The 18,384-nt window shown below is 60.0% G+C and overlaps 1 protein-coding gene across 2 annotated transcripts; it reads right to left on the bottom strand.

The window, feature by feature from the left end:
• Positions 1-376: 376 nt before the first annotated feature.
• FTSJ3 (FtsJ RNA 2'-O-methyltransferase 3) lies at positions 377-18,149 on the bottom strand. Of its 2 annotated transcripts, none has more exons than XM_037887177.2 (22): positions 18,035-18,149; positions 16,276-16,452; positions 15,870-15,975; positions 14,877-14,923; positions 14,573-14,652; positions 14,094-14,193; positions 13,368-13,562; positions 13,168-13,283; positions 10,890-10,994; positions 10,537-10,637; positions 10,369-10,449; positions 10,032-10,178; positions 9,099-9,234; positions 8,616-8,812; positions 7,633-7,744; positions 6,853-6,943; positions 6,256-6,415; positions 5,987-6,063; positions 4,767-4,869; positions 3,475-3,658; positions 3,264-3,358; positions 377-2,693 (listed from the first exon to the last, which is right to left on the bottom strand). In XM_037887177.2, the coding sequence occupies exons 2-22, from the start codon at positions 16,340-16,342 to the stop codon at positions 2,504-2,506; spliced, it is 2,490 nt and encodes an 829-aa protein (XP_037743105.1). In that variant the 5' UTR covers positions 16,343-16,452; positions 18,035-18,149; the 3' UTR covers positions 377-2,503. The 2 variants fall into 2 exon arrangements, with proteins under 2 accessions (XP_037743105.1, XP_037743106.1); XM_037887178.2 differs by lacking the exon at positions 18,035-18,149 and adding an exon at positions 16,544-16,747.
• Between the last annotated feature and the right edge of the window lie 235 nt (positions 18,150-18,384).

Raw genomic sequence — 18,384 nt, 5'->3', positions numbered from 1 at the left:
GATAGTGGTTTAGTTAGTTTAGCTGAACTCTCCTGTTTTAGGGAGGATTTGAGTCTTGGACGCCCTCTCCTCGGAGCAAAGAATGTCGGCCGTACTTACAGGGCGGGGGACTCTGAAAAAGATGTGGGGGTCGTGGTGGATAATCAGCTGACCATGAGCTCCCAGTGCGACGCTGTGGACAAAAGAGCTAATGCGATTCTGGGATGGATAAACGGGGGACTCTCGAGTAGGATACTCTGTATTTGGCAGGGGTGCAACTGACGCTGGAACACTGTGTCCAGTTCCGGTGCCCACAATTCAACAAGGATATTGATAAATTGAAAAGGGTTCGGAGAAGAGCCCCAAGAATGGTGAAAGGATTAGACAAGATGCCTTATAGTGAGAGACAAAGAGCTCAATCTATTCAGCTTAAGAGAGAGAAGGTTAAAGGGTGACTTGATTACAATTTGTAAATATCGGGGAACATATATCCAATCTAGCAGAGAAAGGTCGAACACAATCCAATGGCTGGAAGTTGAAGCTTGACAGATTCAAACTGTAAATATGGTGTAAATTTTTTATAGTGAGGGTAATTAACCAACAATTTACTGAGGTTCGTGGTTGATTCTCCACCCCTGACCATTTGTAAATGAAGACGGGATGTTGTTCTAACAGATCGGCTCTGGGAATTATTTTGGGGCAGGTCTCTGGCCTTGCTATACAGGAGGCCAGACTGGATGATCACAATGGTCCCTTCTGGCCTTGGAGTTTATGAATCCTGGTACAGGGGAGTAGGACTCTGAGGTGAGCAGTTTGTGTCTTCTCCAGGTACAGGGGGGGTTTAGTCCCTAGGATTTAAATTATGTTCCTCATGTGGGTCTACCATGCCTGGAACGAGGGACACTGTAATGTGTGTCTATTGTCTGGGTACACAGACACACATTAGAGAGCAGTGCAGGGACTTCAGAGGCCTCACAAAACAGGCTGTAAAAACCAGGGAGACTAGACTGAAGGTATTTCTCCTGGAGAAGTCTAGGAGGCCAGGCTCAGTCCCGAAAGAGATGCAGGATCCTCCTAGGACTGATCATCCTTGGGTAAAAAGTACCCTGGCAGCCATCTCTTCCACCTCTAAGGCTGTACCTGCCCTGGTTAGAAACCTCGAGTGTGATGGACACCATCCTGCCAAGGAGCATGGGAGTTGCTCTCCTCCCCAGGTGCCTGCTAAGTCACCTCTTTCTTTGTCACTTACGAAGGGCAGAGAGGATTTCACTTGGGGGTGGCCTCTTAGCACCACTGCTTCCGGCACAGTCATTGCTGCGGATGCAGTCGGCACCACTGTTTTCCGCACCGACCCATCGCCTCCGGAGCTCTCGCCTTCGTTGCGCCAGGTGCCGCTCTCCTCAGCGCCTCTGCTACCCGCACCTGTGGCCCATTTCCTGCACTCAGCACCCATCACATGGGTCCTTCCCCCACACTTGGCAACAGTGCCATTCCAGGTGCAGGATAGACCCAGGCCTCCGGACCTCCCCAATCCCAGGAGCTAGCACCCCACTGGCCACAATTCAGGGTGCTGCTCTGCAATTGAGGCCTTTCTCTGGAGTCACCAGCTGGGCTCCCTTTCCCCTATTGAGACAGGCAGGGCTGGGAGAGAGCCCCAAGAGGAGAGGCCACAGCTCATTTGGGGAGCTGCCCCATCTGATGCTGGCAGCTGTGCCTGCTTTAGTGAGCTCTGACAGCAGCCCCAGCGTCCGGCTGGTACTGCAGCCAGGAGGCCGAAAGAGACACCCAGCCACAGAGCTAACAGAAGAGGCAGGATCCCCCGGCCGCAGGCTAGCAGAGCCATGGGGAACAGCAAACAGGCCCAGAGAACAGGGTTTAATTTCAGAGCAAGCTAGCAGTGCTGCTTCCCCCAGCTAGACCAGACAGTGGAGATGAGAAAGGGACAGGGACGCCTCCCCCTGCCCAGCGTTAGCGCCTGCTTTCCCAGCGAACCCCCGCGCCATGCACCCGCTCGGTCTACAACCAAAGCAGGAAGCAATGCCGGACCGAGCTCCAAGGAGCCCCTGCTACTGGCCAGGCCACGGACTGCACAGGGATTGGCCCAGCGCAGGAAGCCTGGCTGAAAGCAACAGTCAAAGCAGCCTGTGAACCTCCTGGCCTTGCTCTCTGGGGGGACCGGGACATGCACGCAGTGGGGGGCGGCTAGAAGGTGGATGTACAGAGTAGAGTTGACAGCTGTGATGTCAACATAGCCACGTGACCAGGGCTAACCAATCGTCTGGCGCACAGCAAGCCTGGGACGGGCGGTGGTGCCAGGAAGCTGAGGCTGGCATGGCCAGTTCCCGTGAGGCTGTAGACAGGAAGTGGCTCCATTGCCCATAGGAAGTGACCTCTTATGATCCAGAGCGTGTCTCCCTCCTCCTCTGGCTGAGGAGCCAGGGGCTCAGAAGTGGGCTGTCCAGCTACCCCAGCCTGGCACACGGTGCCAGGTGCCAGCCATGCCCAGCCCTCGGGGGCAGAGTCCTCACTTGCGGCGCCGTTTCGTCTTCTCTTTTCCTTTCTGAGCCCTCATGTCCTTCTTCATGCGGCTGTCCACCACCTTGAAGTGTCCCTTGACCCCTGCAGGGCGCCGCACGCGCCGGCCGACTCCCTTCTTGGCTACCAGGTAGGTGACCTCCCGCTTCTCCTTCCCCAGGCCGGCCTTCTTGTAGATGCTGCCAGAGGAGAGGGGAGAGAGGTTAGAGCAGAGACCCGCCCCCCGCCGCTTGCCCACCGGGTGGGAACAAGCCCAAGGAGGAATCAGACCAACAGGGGGTGTCAATGTGACAGCTGGTGGGAGCAACTCCCAGCTGTGGATTCCACATGCTTCCCAGGGCATGAACTGCTCTGGGCTGAGCCCCCATCTCCACAGCCCTAAGAGCTGCCACGTCCTCCAGGGCTGCAGCCTCAGAAAAGCATAGAGACCCCCTTCCTGTCTGACCCCCACCACCTCCCCACCTTTGTTCTCAGCTGCCTCTTCAGCCCATCCAGTCAGCCAGCCCCCCACCCGCCCAGGTCACTGGCTGCACGACCCTCTTCTCAGAACCCCCCGGCTCAACGCCACTGCCCAACATTGGTGCCCCAAGCAGCAGGGGCCTGGCCAAGGCAGAGGTGGGGAGCTGAAACGACCCCTCGGGAGCCTCATGGCTGCTTGCCTGCCTGGCACGACTTCCGTTGTTCTGACAGATCCCAGGACAATCCAACCACCCCTTGCCCATGCCGTAGATCCCGACATCATAACTCACCTGCGCAGCTGGGCCACCTTTTCACGCTCCGAAATATCCACTGTGCTCACCACAGCCTCCGCCTTCTTCTTCATCTGTTCCATCTTCTTCAGCATCTGGGGGAGATGGGAGAGATTAGGGAGTGGCTGGGGGGGCCCGGGTAGGCAGGGAGAGAAGAGGGTAGGGGGAAGGGCAACTCCGCCCAGGGACGCAGGCCACGCGGCTCACTTACCCGCCGCTTCTTCCGGGCCTTGGCCTCTGCCACCTTTTTGATGGGGCGGGCGTTGATCTGGCGCCAGCGCTGCCGGTACTCCTCCACCGTCTGCCGGTCCAGAGGCAGCTGCTTCCGGCGGTGCTGCCGCTCTTCCTGCCAGAACCACTCAGGCAGCTCCCCCTCCTCCTCGTTAAAGGCATACCTGGGGAAGGGGTGTCCCAGGTGACGGCGGGGCCCAGGGACAAGCAGAGGAGTAGCCCCTCCTCCGCCCCTGCCCCCAGCCTTGGGGCTAACAGACAGAAGACTCAGACTCATAGACATTAAGGTCAGAAAGGACCATTATGATCATATAGTCCGACCTCCGGCATAATGCAGGCCACAGAATCTCACCCACCCACTCCTGCAATAAACCTCTCACCTATGTCTGAGCTATGGAAGTCCTCAAATCGTGGTTTAAAGACTTCAAGGAGCACAGAATCCTCCAGCAAGTGACCTGTGCCCCATGCTGTAGAGGAAGGCGAAAAACCCCCAGGGCCTCTTCCAATCTGCCCTGGAGGAAAATTCCTTCCCGACCCCAAATATGGCAGTCAGCTGAACCCAGAGCACGTGGGCAAGATTCACCAGCCAGATACCCAGGAAAGAATTCTCTGTAGTAACTCAGATCCCACCCCATCTAACATCCCATCACAGGCCATTGGGCCTATTTACCATGAATATTTAAAGATCAATTAATTGCCAAAATCAGGTTATCCCATCATACCATCTCCTCCATAAACTTATCGAGTTTAATCTTGAAGCCAGATACATCTTTTGCCCCCACTGCTCCCCTTGGAAGGCTATTCCAAAACTTCACTCCTCTGATGGTTAGAAACCTTCATCTAATTCCAAGTCTAAACTTCCCGATGGATATAAACTGGCCATTTGATCTTGTGTCCACATTGGTACTGAGCTTAAATAATTCCTCTCCCTCCCTGGTATATATCCCTCTGATATATTTATAGAGAGCAATCATATCTCCCCTCAGCCTTCTTTTGGTTAGGCTAAACAAGCCAAGCTCCTGACACCACCCCCACAGAAAGTGACCGCCAGACACAACTCACACCCACAGGGCAGGAGAGAAGGGGTCAAATGAGGGATCCACCCCCCGCAACACACTCTCTTCTCTCCCCAAGAGTGAGCAACCAAGGGGGAATGGACCCCTCAAAATCACAGCTGTCCCCCCGCCCAGCGCCGCTGCTCCCCCACCCCCCACAGGACCTGCCCAGAGCAGCTGGTCGCCGCTGCCCCCATACTGACTGCTGCCCCGGTACCTGTTGAAGGAGTTGTCAATCAGGTCCCGCTTGGCTTTCCTGGAGGTGGCAATGACAGACCCCAGCGCGAGCCCCTCCGCATCCAGGACACGGGCTCGCTTCACTGTGGGGGGGTGGGGGGTGAGAAGATGGACAAGTATGGGCTCAGGCTGCTACAAACCCTCCCACCTGGCCCCTGGCACCTCCATATATGAAACCATTTACTCCTGAGAGAATTCTGCACCAAAAAAATGAAGAATTCTGCAAGTTTTATATGTCCAATAAATGTGGAGGCTCCAGCATGGCAGTGGGGAGGACAGGCCACTGGCTGCTCGGGGTGGGAGATCACAGTGCAGCTCCCTCAGGACACAGACTCAGTGGTGAGGCTGCACCCAACCCTGTCGCAGCGCAAGGACCAGGCCTGCCCCAGAAACACCCCAGGGCCCTGCCCCTCCATGCCAGGTGTGGGCAGGCAGGCTCAGCCCAGCAGAATCCAAGTGTGGAGGGGCTTAGCGTGGGGGGATCCAGGTGTGGGTTGAGAGGGTTCTGTGTGGGGCAATCTGGGTGCATGCGGCTCAGTGGGGGATCCAGGTGCAATGGTAATGGGACTCTGCAGGGGGGTCCAGGTGAAGGTGGTTGGGGCTCAGTGGGAGGGGGGGTCTGGGTGTGGAGGGCTCAGTGGGGTGGGGATCCAGGTGCAGCTGCTTGGGGCTCGTGGGATGAGGATCCAGGTGCAGGTGGCTTGTCAGGGTGGTCCAGGTGCAGGGGGAGCAATGGGTGCAGGATGCGCGGGGGAGGGGGGAATTTGCAGAGCTTCCTACAGCCGGGGGAGAAATCTGGGGGTGGCTCTGACAACCCCAGATGCTGTGCAGGAGAGGAGCCACCAGCCGGGTCTTCCCCAGTCCCGCCCCATTCCCCACAGTGATTTACCTCTCTGCCGGCTGCCCTGGGCACCCGAAGCATACTGCTGGGGAGGGTCACATGACGGCTCTTGTGGCTTCCCTTTACTTCCCTGTCAGAAAGTCATTTTTCTGCAGGGAAGCAAAGAAATCTGTGGGGCACTTAAACTCTGCGCATGCGCAGTGGTGCAGAATTCCCCCACGAGCAGAAACCTCCATGGCCAGATATCCATGGCCTTACGCCCTGTGCCCACCACCCAGCCCTGAGCTCCATGCTGGTGTCCAGGGGTGCAGACACCCCAGCAGGGCTGCCTTTCCCTGCTCAGAGCCCACTCAACTCACCTGGGTCCTCAATGGGCACCACCTCGAAGCCACCTGGCTCAACCAGCGCCCGCTTCCTTCCCTTCTGCGACGTCTCCCTGGGGGGAAGAGAGGAGCTGTCACTGCCGCTCATACAGTGTCTCCCAAGGCAACGGTGCTCAGGATTGGGGGGGAGGAGCAGCCCCCCCCAGCTCATCCCTCCCACTGCGTAGAGTCTGGGGGCCTGGGGCCCTGCTAAACCCACCCCGCTCCCATACCAGGCGGGCCAGCGACCCCCATTTGCTCCTCACCTCTCCTCGTCGCTGTTGCTGTCAGAGTCGTCTTCGCCACTGCTCCCCCCGCCCTGGGCTTCGCTGGGACCAGCCCCTACGGCTGCCCTGGACCCTACTTCTGCTGCAGCTCCATCCTGGGGTGGGGGCAGCTTCTTCTGCCCCTTCCCCTTCACGTTCCCTGGGTGTGACAAGCAAGGCCAGTGGGTGAGGCGGACTGGGGGGCCCCCAAGGGAGCTCATTGCTGGGAGGGGCGTTGCTGCTGGTCATGCTGATAAGAGGAAATCCTGCTTCCCAGGGGCCGCAGCCACACCGGCTGAATGGACAGCATGGGGACGGCCTGTTAGCTGCAGGGGAGCCCTGCGCCCTGCCCTGTTTGGCTGGGCCCCTTTCCCTGGGGGGGCTGAGCCAGGGTCAAGCTTGTCTCACCAGACACTCCCCCCATTCAGGCGGTCCCGAGAGCAGGCTGGGGACCCAGAGCTCTAATTGCTTCTGTGACCTTGTGGCCAGTTCCTCACCTGGACAATGGGGGCCCAGCTTCCTCCCGGGCTTGGCTGCCAAGGGTGCTACCCCCAGGGACAGCAGGCCCTGTGCATCACACCATGGCCCCCTTCTCACCTGGCGGCGGCTCCTTCCTCTCAGACAGCACCTGCGCCTGGCTGATCTCCAGGGCCTCGTCTGCGTCGTCCTCAATGCCGGCAAAGACCTCCTAGGGACAGGGAGCGCTCAGTCACAGAAGGCAGGGCTGAGCTGGCAGGGAGGTGGGGGGCAGCAAGAGACACGTGAATGGCAGGGAGCTGGCGGAGGAGGGGGCAGCGGGAAACACATGGGTAGCAGGGAGCTGGAGGGGGGAGACCTGTGAATGGCAGGGAGCTGGCTGGGGGGCAATGAGAGACACGTGGGTGGCAGGGTGGAGGGGCAGTGGGAGACATGGGTGGCAGGGAGCTGGCAGGGACGGAGGGGGAAGCGGGAGACACGTGGGTGGCAGGGAGCTGGCGGGGGGGGAGAGCGGGAGACACGTGGGTGGCAGGGAGCTGGCAGGGATGGAGGGGGCAGCGAGAGACACGTGGGTAGCTGGGAGGAGGGGGCAAGGACACAGGCCCTCATGCGTGGGCTGTTCCCACTGTGCTCCCCACTCTCCCCCCTGGGGTCCCTGCAGCCCCTGTAATTCCCCAGCCCTGCGGCTGCCCAGCCCCAGGCAGGCCTCCCTGGGGGAGCTCAGGAGTCTCCTGCCAGCCATTAGCACCACAGCTCACACGTGCTGTGCTGCCACCAGAGGGCGCCAGGCCAGAGCCAGCGCAGACCTAGCTCCAGCCAGCAGAGGGTGGGGCCGCTGCACAGGGGCTGGGACACCCCCCACCCCAGGGCCTGGCCCTTCCTGGCCAGCGGGGCACTCACCTTCCCAAACCACAGGGTGGTCTGCCTCTCGTCCAGCACCGACTTCTCCTCCAGGGGCACCAGCAGGGGATTCTCCTCCCCCTCCTCCTCTGCCAGCTGCTGGAAGGTCCCTCTGCAACACAGCCAGCCGGGCACGCTCAGCCCTGGCGCCACGGACAGGGACCCGGCAGGGGCAGCCAGGCTGCTTCGCACAGGGCTCCCCGAGGCGGGGCACTCAGCAGAGCTGCCCACCTGGCTACAACCCCCTAGGAAATGGGGCAGAGCCTCCCACTGCAGCAGTGCTGCAAGGGTTAAGGGCCAAGCAGGCCGACTCCATCCGCCTGGTCATCACCCCAGCCAGTCTCAGCGCCTCCTACTGGGAGCCCAGAGTGGAGGGGCTGTCGTTTGCCCAGCACCCCTCATGGCCATGGCCCTACCAAATTCACATCATTTTTGTAAATTTCAGTCACAGCATTTTAAAAAGCTTGAATGTCACGGTTTCAGATACTTAAATTTCACGGTGTTGTAACAAAGCATGAATATGTATTTAAAAATGGCAAAATATAAACATGTAAAGCCCACGCCAACCCTCCCCCCCCAAAAAGTGATGACCCCCCAATGCCGTGCCACCCTCACTTCCGCGTTGCTGTTGGCGGCGGTGCTGCCTTCAGAGCTGGGCTCCCAGCCAGCAGCTGCCGCTCTCCAGCCGCCCAGCTCTGAAGGCAGCGCAGAAGTAGGAGGGGCAATGCCGGGAGCCCCAGTTTGCGAAACGCTGCTTAGGTAAAAAGTACACAAGAGACCAGATTTTACAGGGAAGACCAGATTTCATGGTCCAGGACGTGTTTTTCACGGACATGAATTTGGTAGCGCCCTACTCACGGCCAAGCTGGTCAGCAAGCTGCTCCAACCGGGGGGATTTTACTGCAGCTGCCAGGATCCCTCACCTGCCCTCCAGCCCCAGGGCAGGTGGGTGAGTGCCCCCTGCTCCCCACAACGGCTCTGACCTCTTTGGGCCCAGTCCCCGCTTGGCTTCCTGCAGCCGCTCCTCGACGTCGGCCAGCTCGTCCGAGCCCAAGTCGCTGGCCAGAGACACATCGTCCGCGTCGTCCTGCTCCGAGAGGGCCACGTCGTCCTCTTCATGCGGCGCCTCCAGGAAGGCATCAGCAGACGCCATATCACCCCGGGCCACCTCGTTCAGCAGCTGAGGACCAGGGAGCGAGTTTCAGGAGCCAGACCCCACAGAAATCAAATCATCCTGTCTCCTCTTCCTCCCCTGCCAGTTCCCCCTTTGGCCAGCCGTTCTCCCAGCCCAGCACCCACCTGGCCGGCCAACACCCCTGGAGTGCCCCCACCCGCCACGCTCTTAGCCCTGCTCACTCCCCTGTAGCCTCCTCATTGCCCAAGGCCCACCAACCCCCCAGCTCTGCCCCGAGCAGACACTGGCCGTCACGACGGTGGGGAGCCAGCTGTCGCCCCCGCAGCCTCACCCGGGTCTTGCCAATGGTTCTGAGGGAGAACATGCCAGTCTCGCCCTCGTCCGCGATGGAGACACCGGGCAGGTCCATCTTCAGCTCAATGCGCTCACGCTGCTTCCGCTGCTCCTTCAGGATCTTCTTCTTCTTCCTGGGGGGAACCCCGCCAGGGGAGGGGTGTCATGCTGCAGCCAGTGCCCCACGGCTGCTGTCACAAGGATGGGAGCCCGGCTGCCTCAGCATGCCTCCCAGCGGGTCTGTCCGACTGCCCCCCCCCCAGATGGAGACCCCTGAGCTGCAGGGCTGGGCCCATAGCTCTCACAGCTCTCTACTGCTGCAGGGCCATGCTCTGCAGTTATGGGGGAAGGGGCACAATCCCCCCTACCCCCGAGGGCAACCATCATGCTGGGGTAGAGCAGTGGGCTGCCACCAGGCAATGAGCTCCAGCTGCTGCCGGGGACACATGGAGCCGGGTCTTGTGGGGGGTGTCAGAGAAGGCCTGGCTGGCAGGATTCCTGGGTTCTATTCCCAGCTCTGCTGCAGACCTTGGGAGCTTGGGCAAGTCACTTCACTCAGGGCCTCTGCTTCCCTCGCACACTGGGGTGGGCGAGCGTCTGAGCCAGGCTGGGGTCCCTGGGAAGGGCAGCAGTCCTGAGGCCAAAGGAAACTGCTCCTGGAAATAGGTCTGAAGGGAGAGGAGCCATGGGGGCACTCAAGGCACATAGGAGTACCTGGGGGGGGGGGGGGCAGGCACCCAGGGAGCTCCTGGGGTGCCCAGGTGTGGCAAGGGAGAGCCCCCTGCAGCATTTCTGCTGGCTGGACACCCCAGCCCAGCTGAGGACGAGCCCATCACATGCCTGAAAATAGCGGGAGCTCACAGCACTGAGCTTCCCCCACCCCTGGGTGCCCAGATCCCCTCGCTCAGCCCCCTAGGAGGGCAGCACTCACCTCTTCAGCTCAGCCACTTCCTCTGCCTTCAGCTCTGCCAGCCTCAGCTCCATCTCCTCCTCCTCAGCGGCTCCATCCCCAGCTGCTCCCGATGTCTTCCCGACCTCCTCCTCGCCGCCCTCCTCCTCCTCCTCGCCGGAGCTCAAGCTGCCAGAAGATGGAGTCACTCAGCCTGGCCCTGCCCCACCAGCCAACCCTGGGCTAGGCTCCCCAGCGCAACCAGTTGGGGGGTACTAGCTACGGAGCTCCCAGTGTCACAGCACTCCCTGGTGTCACAGCACCCCCTGGTGCGCATGGAGGGGGCAGCTGATGTTGGAAGCCACATTTCTCGTCCTACCTGATGTCCAACTCCTTGGCCTGCTCCTTCAGTTTTCTGGCCATAAAGCGACGGAGCTTCGTCCTCCAGTTCAGCAGGGCCCTGAGCAGAGAGGCAGCGGGTTAGAACCAGCCACCCCAGGCAATGCCAGACTCCCCAAGCCCAGGCCGTGTGCCCCCGCCCCCGTACCTGAGCTCCTTGCGGCCCAGCACACGGATGTCCCGGCAGCACTGGCGCAGCTCCTCGGTGGTGGTGCTGTGCCGCTCCAGCTCGCTGTCCCCCAGCGTGATCTGCACAGGAGCCAGAGGGGAAAGGCTGCAGCTGCCTCCTTCCCGAGGCCCAGCAGCCCCCGCAACCCTGCCCCTGCCCCAAGCCCAAGGTCAGGGCCATGGGTCCCACCAGCAAGCCCCTGGGTGCTGCTAACTGCACTGCAGGGGTCCAGCAGAGGGGCTGAGCCAAGCCCAGCACACATGCCCACGGTCCAGCCTGTGGGCCCTGCCTTCTCCGCTCCCACGGGGGTCAGCCATGCCCTGGGCGCTCACCTCGTTGGCCTTGGAGAGGAAATCCACAGGGTTGGGGGCCTTGAGGAAATCCATCAGCGTGAAGCGGTGATAGAGCGTTGTGTCACCTTCTGCGTACCCCTCCGCCTGTGAGACGGGAGAGCGGGGTCAGAGCCGTACATTCACGGCAGGGCCATTAGATCAGCTAGGCTGACCTCCGGCCTAGCCCAGCTGTTTCACTTCCCCCCTCACACCCATATGGAACCCACGGCTTGTGGTGTCTAAAGCTCCTTCCAGAAGCCTCCAGCCTGGAGCTGGCGACACCGAGACGGGGCCCCCTCCCTTCCCTGGGCAGTTTGCTCCAATGGCCAGTCGCCCGCTCAGGGAACACTTCCTGCCTCATTTCTAATTTGAATGTGTCTAACTTCAGTTTCCAGCCAGGGGTTCTCGTTTTGCCTGTCGCCCTTAACGAGCCTGTCAGTCGCCAGTATTTTCTCCCCGTGAAGATTAAATCACTGTCGTCATGTCAACTCTCAGTCTGCTCTGTGATCAGCGAAACAGAGTGAGCTCTGCGTGTCACTCTCTGGCCTCTTCGCCAGCCCCCGAATCGGTTTTGTGGCTCTTTTCTGCACCCTCTCGAATACGTCAACATCTTTTCGAATGCGGACCCCTGACCGGGGTGCGATCTCCAGCGTCGATCCCAGCAGTGCCATACAGAACTCTGCTTCGACTCCCCTCTTCACACAGCCACGGGTCACATCAGCATCACACCTGGAGCTCCCGGGCAGCTACTTGTCCACGAAGACTCCTGCTTTCCAGGACACAGGCCCACATTCTGCTGGTACGGGCCTAGACACATTACCTTGCTTTTGGCTGAATTAAAACACCTGGTGTTTGAATGGGTCCAGATCACCTTGCGATCCTAATCGCTCCATAGCGCTACCCTGTCCCAATCGGTACGTCTCACTCCACAAATCTTTGGCTCAGTTGCACCTTTGCTATTTCCTTCCCGACCGATGAAAACTTTGAATGAGGTCAGGCCTAGCACCAGTCCCTGTGGAACCTCACTGGACACTCGCCCATTTGATGATGATGCCATACGGACAAACACTTTCCGAGATCTGTCAGTTCCCCAGATCTTAATCCACTCACTGCGTGCTTCGCAGGTACCGCTCAGTGCTACGTTTTTAGTTAGCCAGTTGTGCAGTACTAACACAAGAACCTTTCGAAGACTGAAATCAGGCTTGTTTGACAAGAACCCCCCCGCCCCCCTCCCCCAAATCACGCTGACTGGCATGAATTAACATCCGTAGGCTAGAGATTTTCTCAGCCCGCTCTTTTAGGACTTTTTGGGTGCTAGTTATTTGCTAAAAAGAAAAGGAGTACTTGTGGCACCTTAGAGACTAACCAGTTTATTTGAGCATGAGCTTGCTCAAATAAACTGGTTAGTCTCTAAGGTGCCACAAGTACTCCTTTTCTTTTTACGAATACAGACTAACACGGCTGTTACTCTGAAACCAGTTATTTGCTAGTGACTTGCTGATTTTAAAATGTTTGTTCCTAGTAGATGATTTTTAACACCCACCTTGGTTACTAATGGACTAGAAACTACTTCACCATCCTCACGTAATACGATAACATAATCCTGCTTCTTGCCAAATACACAAATATTCATTAAACACTTTTCTGCCTTTTCTATTAATAACTTTACCATCTCCCCCAAGTGTAATAGACCTATACCATTGCTAGCATTTATTTTATTCCTAATATCCTTAAACTCTTTATTGTCCTTAGCGCTGCAAACCAGGGAGTTTACCCTGATCTCTTTGGCTTCCCTTATCAATTTTCTACCCTCCATAACTTTGAATTCATATCCATTGCTATGCATTTCCCCTTTTTTCCCCCATGTGTTATATATGCCTTTTTTATGTCTAATTGTCACTTTCTCTTCACCACTGAACCAGGATGGAATTTTAGGCAAAATTCTTTCTTTATTGTAGAATTATGGCTTTTTGGCCACACCCCCTAAAAGGGCTCCCAATTTTCATTCATTTGCCTGTCTACATTTTTCCTCCCAGGCAATTTCACTCATAGTTTTCCTCAGCTTTGGGAAATTAGCGCGTTTGAAGTGCCAAGCATATATATTACTAGCCAGATGGGATGAGTAAGCAGCAGGCTCCACTCGGCAGGGTCCAAGTGTTACAGCCTCCCCCGGCCCCACTCTAAGCTGTGCACCCCTCTCCTCATCCCTGGGGGCTACTCTCCCTGACCCAAAGGACCTCCCCTCACAGCCAAGCCCCCCCGGACTGCTCACTTGTACCTTTGGTTTCTTTTTGGTCACCAGCTCGCTCACAGATTTGGCCTGAATCTCAACTTCCTTGAAGGCAAATTTGGGATCAAAAAATTTGCTGTCAATTTTATCTGGGGACAGATATCCTGGGAGAGGGAAAAGGAAAGGATCAGAGATGTCAGCCAGTGACTCCCCCACTTCCCACCCAGCAACCCCTGGCCCCAGCTCACCCTGGCAGACGACGAAGATCTCGGCCGACTCATTGCGGGAGGCCTGTGGCTTGGTGGCCTGCACCTTGCGAAAAAACTGCTGGAAGATCCACAGGAGGGGCTGGTAGTCGCGGGAGCGGAAGACTTTTGTGATAAACCAGCCACCCTTGGAAAGGAACTCACAGGCCAACTTCAGGGCCATGAGCGTCAGGTTGGCTGGAGTGGAGAATGGAGGTGGGTCAGTGCCATAGCCAACCCCATTGAGCCCTCGCTCACAGTGGCTCCAAGCGCAGCAGGCCGGGGCGTGGCTAGGGAGTGGGATCCAGCTTGATTCTGGTTCCCACGGTGCCTGTCATTGTGGTGCCTGAGGGGAAGGATAGGGCAGGGCCGGACTCAGCCCTGGGCCTGTTGAGGAAACAACTCCACAGACACTTGCCCGGCGCTGCAAGTCGTGCTCCTTTCCCTCCCCTGGGGCGTCTCACACTTCTACGGGGCCCAGGCCTCCTGCCGCTCTCTGCACTGGAGCATCCGACCAACAGTGCCGGGCTACAGCCAGAGGGTCCCAATCCCTCGTAACTGGGCTGGCCCCAGCAGGCCCTTTGCTCCTGCACTGGGGGACAGGGGCGATGGGACACAGGACTGCTGAGCTGGACGCAGGGACTGCGCTGCAGCTCCAGGGCGCAAGGGATGGAGCTGAACCCTCGGCTATCACAGGGACCAGTGCTGCCAGGCAAGTGGGGGACGTACCTTGGGAATATGCATCATGCACCCAGCTGGCCCCCACGTTGGGGGCCCCGTCGTTCAGCACCACGTCCACCTTCCACGTCTGCAGTTCCTTGCGCACGGCCTGGGGGGCGAGGGCAGGGGGTGAGCCTGGGACACCCTCCCTGCCAGGACAGTCCCCCTCACATTCCCTACAGCAGAGTGGGGGAGGGGGGCGAGGGCACATAGTGAGCCTGCCGCTCCTCTCCCCACGCCAGGCCTCTCCATCAACACCCCAAGACCAACGCTCCCGCCTGCCTACAGAATCTGCACCCCAGCACTGAGTGGCTGAGCCACTCCCCCCAAGGGAAACCAGGGTTGGTGGCTCAGGGATCCCACCACAGAGACGCCTCTGGGAGGCGGATGGACATGATGCCCCCAATTCCCCCAGAAAAAGGGCCGGGAGAGATGCGCTAAAGCATCCGGCTGTTGGGGTTCAGGAGGCGTTGTGGGGTGGCAATTACCTGGCGACACTTCTCCGTGGTGATGTCCTCCTGCAGCGTCACCACGTTGGGGATGGGCTTAATGGGGACCAAATCCACCCCTAGGAGAGACAGACACTCAGCATCTGCTGGACCCCCTCCCCCAACGGGGGTGCTGCCCCGTTCTCAACAGCCCCCGACTCCCATGAGGGGTGGCACCCGCCCCAGTCATCAGGAGGGACAGTGTCCCCTTCCCAACCAGCCCCTCAGCAACTGCCCCTTCTCTCCTAGGCCCAGCCCCCCAGGCATGCTGTCCTGCCCCCGGACCCACGCTCCCCTCACTCACCAATAATGAGGCTCGAAACTGGCATGAACTTGGAGGCCACCTGCAGCCTGTGGAGAGGAGAGAGGGCCAGAGACAGCGTAAGGCCTCAGCTTCCTGCTTCGCCCCCCATAATGACCCACACAGCCCCCCATCACAGGAAAGGAAACGAGTCCCACAGGACTGACTCTGACAGAGGAGAAACCCAAGAGGCGTGGGGCTCCGCAACCATCCCTTGGGGCCTGGCACCCCAATGAGTCTCTACGCAGCCCACAGATACGGCTGTTTGGAGTCACCCCCACTCCAGGCTGGTCCGAGACTGGGTGGAGGGCATAGTGGGGGGTCCAGCTCGGAGGGTCTGGTAGCATAGGGAGCTGCTCCCCTGACTCACAGCAACCCCGCCCAGTCCACACTGCCTCGGCTGGGGACAGATGTGTTGCCCTGGAGGACTCTACCCTCATCTTTCATGGGGAGACACCTGCGATACCTCATCTGGCAGAGCCAGAGCAGGGAGAGCTCCCTGGGGTCCCTAAGGACAGGCAATGCACCAGCAGCAGCTCCAGGCCTGGGTGCTGATCTCTTGCCAGCGACTGCCTGCTCTTGGGAGCTGCCCACTACCGGACAGTCACCCAGGGTTTGGGACAGGATAGCTCTGGCGTCCCCTGGAGTGCCATGAATTGCCCTCTGGCAGCAGCCTGCCATGGCCACAAGGCTGTTTGCCAGCCCGGGGGGGCGGGGATGTTGGACAGCGTGTGTCCGCCGCACAATTGCTCTTCTGCCCCAAGACTCAGTTTGTTAGCCACTGATGGTGCCCAGGAAGCAGGCAGGGCTGCACATGGGCTCTAGACCTTCCCAAAATGTAAGTGAGCGGGCTGGAGCTCTGCCAAGCCAGCCAGGACATTCCTGCCTCCTGTCACCAAGGGGCCCCCGGGGTACCTGCCAGCCCCCGTTCCAAGAGCCGGCGGGCAGGAGGGTCCCCTGGGTTCTGACGGGGCAGCTGTGGCCCCTGACACTCACCAGCCGCCAGGGGCTGCACACAAGTCCAGCAGTGCGCGGGATTTCGGCAGGAACTGGAACTTCCGGTTGAGCTGAATCAGCTTGAACGAGGATCGTGAGCGAAAGCCTAAAGGGAGGGACAGTCAGAGCTTTCCAGGGATCTGGGTGAGTCCCAGCTCTGCACTCCGCAGCTGCAATGGGGGACAAGACTGGCTCGGTGCCTGTCACAAACTCCCCAGTAGCCGCTGCAGGGCAGGAAGTGTGGAAACAAACAGAACAACTTATGGCAGGGAGCACAGCCCAGGCCGGGCCATGCGTGGGAGGTCGTGGCCCAGCAGAGGTAGGATGTGGGTGCTGAGGGGCAGAGTCACATCTTGGGAGAGACGCCCCCAGAACTCAGCAGATACCGACCCTTGCCCCCGCTCACCTGTCTCCTTGGCCAGGCGGTAGAACTTGTCCCGGCGGCTCTTCCCCACTTTGCCCTTCTTGCCCATGCTGGGGGGGTGAAGGAGCCCGTAGGCTCGCTCAGGCCCAGAGGCTCTGCTCGCTCTTCGACAGGCGGGGGAGCCCCACAATCAGTCACAGGCAGCAGTGCACACGCCTTCTGTGGAGAGAGGGGAAGCGGCAGCAGGTTGAACCCAGAGTCCAAATTGCCCCTCATTGGCTCTGGACACCCCTGGGAGCACGTCACTCACCCCAACACTGGGCTGGGGGAAGGGAGGTCTCTCCCATCCCATTCTCTGCAGCTGCTCTCCAAGCCAGACTGCTACAGATCAAGGTGTGAGTAACCCCATGACTCCACCCAAGGCCCCACATCCCCATGCTGCCCCACGGGTACCCCAGTTCCAAACCCACTGCTGTCTACAGTAGGACAACCCTCTAGATGCATTTAGTCCCCCCACCCTACAAAAAAAATCTACATGGCTAGATATGACCCCCACACACACTGTGACGCCAAGCTCCAAAGCAACCCGTACCCACCCGCCTCCCCCTGAGTAGCAGCTGAGTGGGGCTAGGACCCGTCAGACCCCCAGCCAGTGGGGAGACCAGATCCGCACTTGCTGGCTCTAGCCCAGCACCCCAGAAACCGAGTCAAAGGAGCGCAGGCTCCTCGCACCGCAGGGCTGCCAGAGGTCAGCACCCAGGGCGTGCAGGGGACCAAACCTCAGACAGCCCAGCTGGCCACGGGGAGGGGCAACGCCAACCCCCTGGCAAGGTCCCAGGGAGCCAGCTGTGGAAGGGCTGGTCTGGTCATTCCAGCTGGGGGCAGCTTTGGAAGAAATAAATCCCCCCAAGTTCCCCCACCCCTAGCAAACCTCCCCGTGTCCCCACACCCCCCCGCAAATCCCCCCACCCCAGCAAACCTCCCCGAGTCCCCGCACCCCCCGCAAATCCCCCCACCCCTAGCAACCTCCCCGTGTCCCCGCACACCCCGCAAATCCCCCCACCCCAGCAAACCTCCCCGAGTCCCCGCACCCCCCGCAAATCCCCCCACCCCTAGCAACCTCCCCGTGTCCCCACACCCCCCCGCAAATCCCCCCACCCCAGCAAACCTTCCCGTGTCCCCACCCCCCCCGCAAATCCCCCCACCCCAGCAAACCTTCCCGTGTCCCCGCACATCCCCCCACACCCAGCAAACCTTCCCATGTCCTCGCACCCCCCGCAAATCCCCCCACCCCAGCAAACCTCCCCGTGCCCCCACCCCCCCGCAAATCCCCCCACCCCAGCAAACCTCCCCGAGTCCTCGCACCCCCCCCCGCAAATCCCCCACCCCAGCAAACCTCCCCGAGTCCCCGCACCCCCCGCAAATCCCCCCACCCCTAGCAACCTCCCCGTGTCCCCACACCCCCCCGCAAATCCCCCCACCCCAGCAAACCTTCCCGTGTCCCCGCACCCCCCCCCGCAAATCCCCCACCCCAGCAAACCTCCCCGTGTCCCCGCACCCCCCGCAAATCCCCCCACCCCAGCAAACCTCCCCGTGCCCCCACCCCCCCGCAAATCCCCCCACCCCAGCAAACCTTCCCGTGTCCCCGCACCCCCCCGCAAATCCCCCCACCCCAGCAAATCCCTGCACCTCCCCCCCACTACTCCCCCCGGCGCTAGGGGACGCTGCGCTGCTCGCGGACACAGCGCCACAGCCCGGTCCCGCGTGACCGACCGGGCACCTGACCCCGACCCCGACTCACCCCCACCCCGACCCGGCTGGCGGAGCGGGCAGTCTGCACACCACATGCACGCGCCACGCTACTTCCCACACTGCCCCGCGCGAACCGTCACTTCCGTTTCCGTCACGACTCTGCCCAGCCGCCATCTTGTGAGTGGCGCCCAGGCACTGAGGCCGCCCGGCGGAGCTGGGCAGGCAGCGGAACATGGCGCCCAGGGAGGACTGAGGGGAACATTCACATCAGGGGGTTCCCCTTCTCCCTACAAGACCGAAGATTACTGGAGAGACCCTACCAAGATGGCGGCTAAGGACGGGTGGAGGCGGCCATCTTAGGTGTGGTCATTTGAGCCCGGAAGCGACTTGGGTTTTTTG

This window comes from Chelonia mydas, chromosome 27 (assembly GCF_015237465.2).
Source record: "Chelonia mydas isolate rCheMyd1 chromosome 27, rCheMyd1.pri.v2, whole genome shotgun sequence".
NCBI lineage: Eukaryota > Metazoa > Chordata > Testudines > Cheloniidae > Chelonia > Chelonia mydas.
This window is presented reverse-complemented; position numbering and strand designations above follow the sequence as displayed.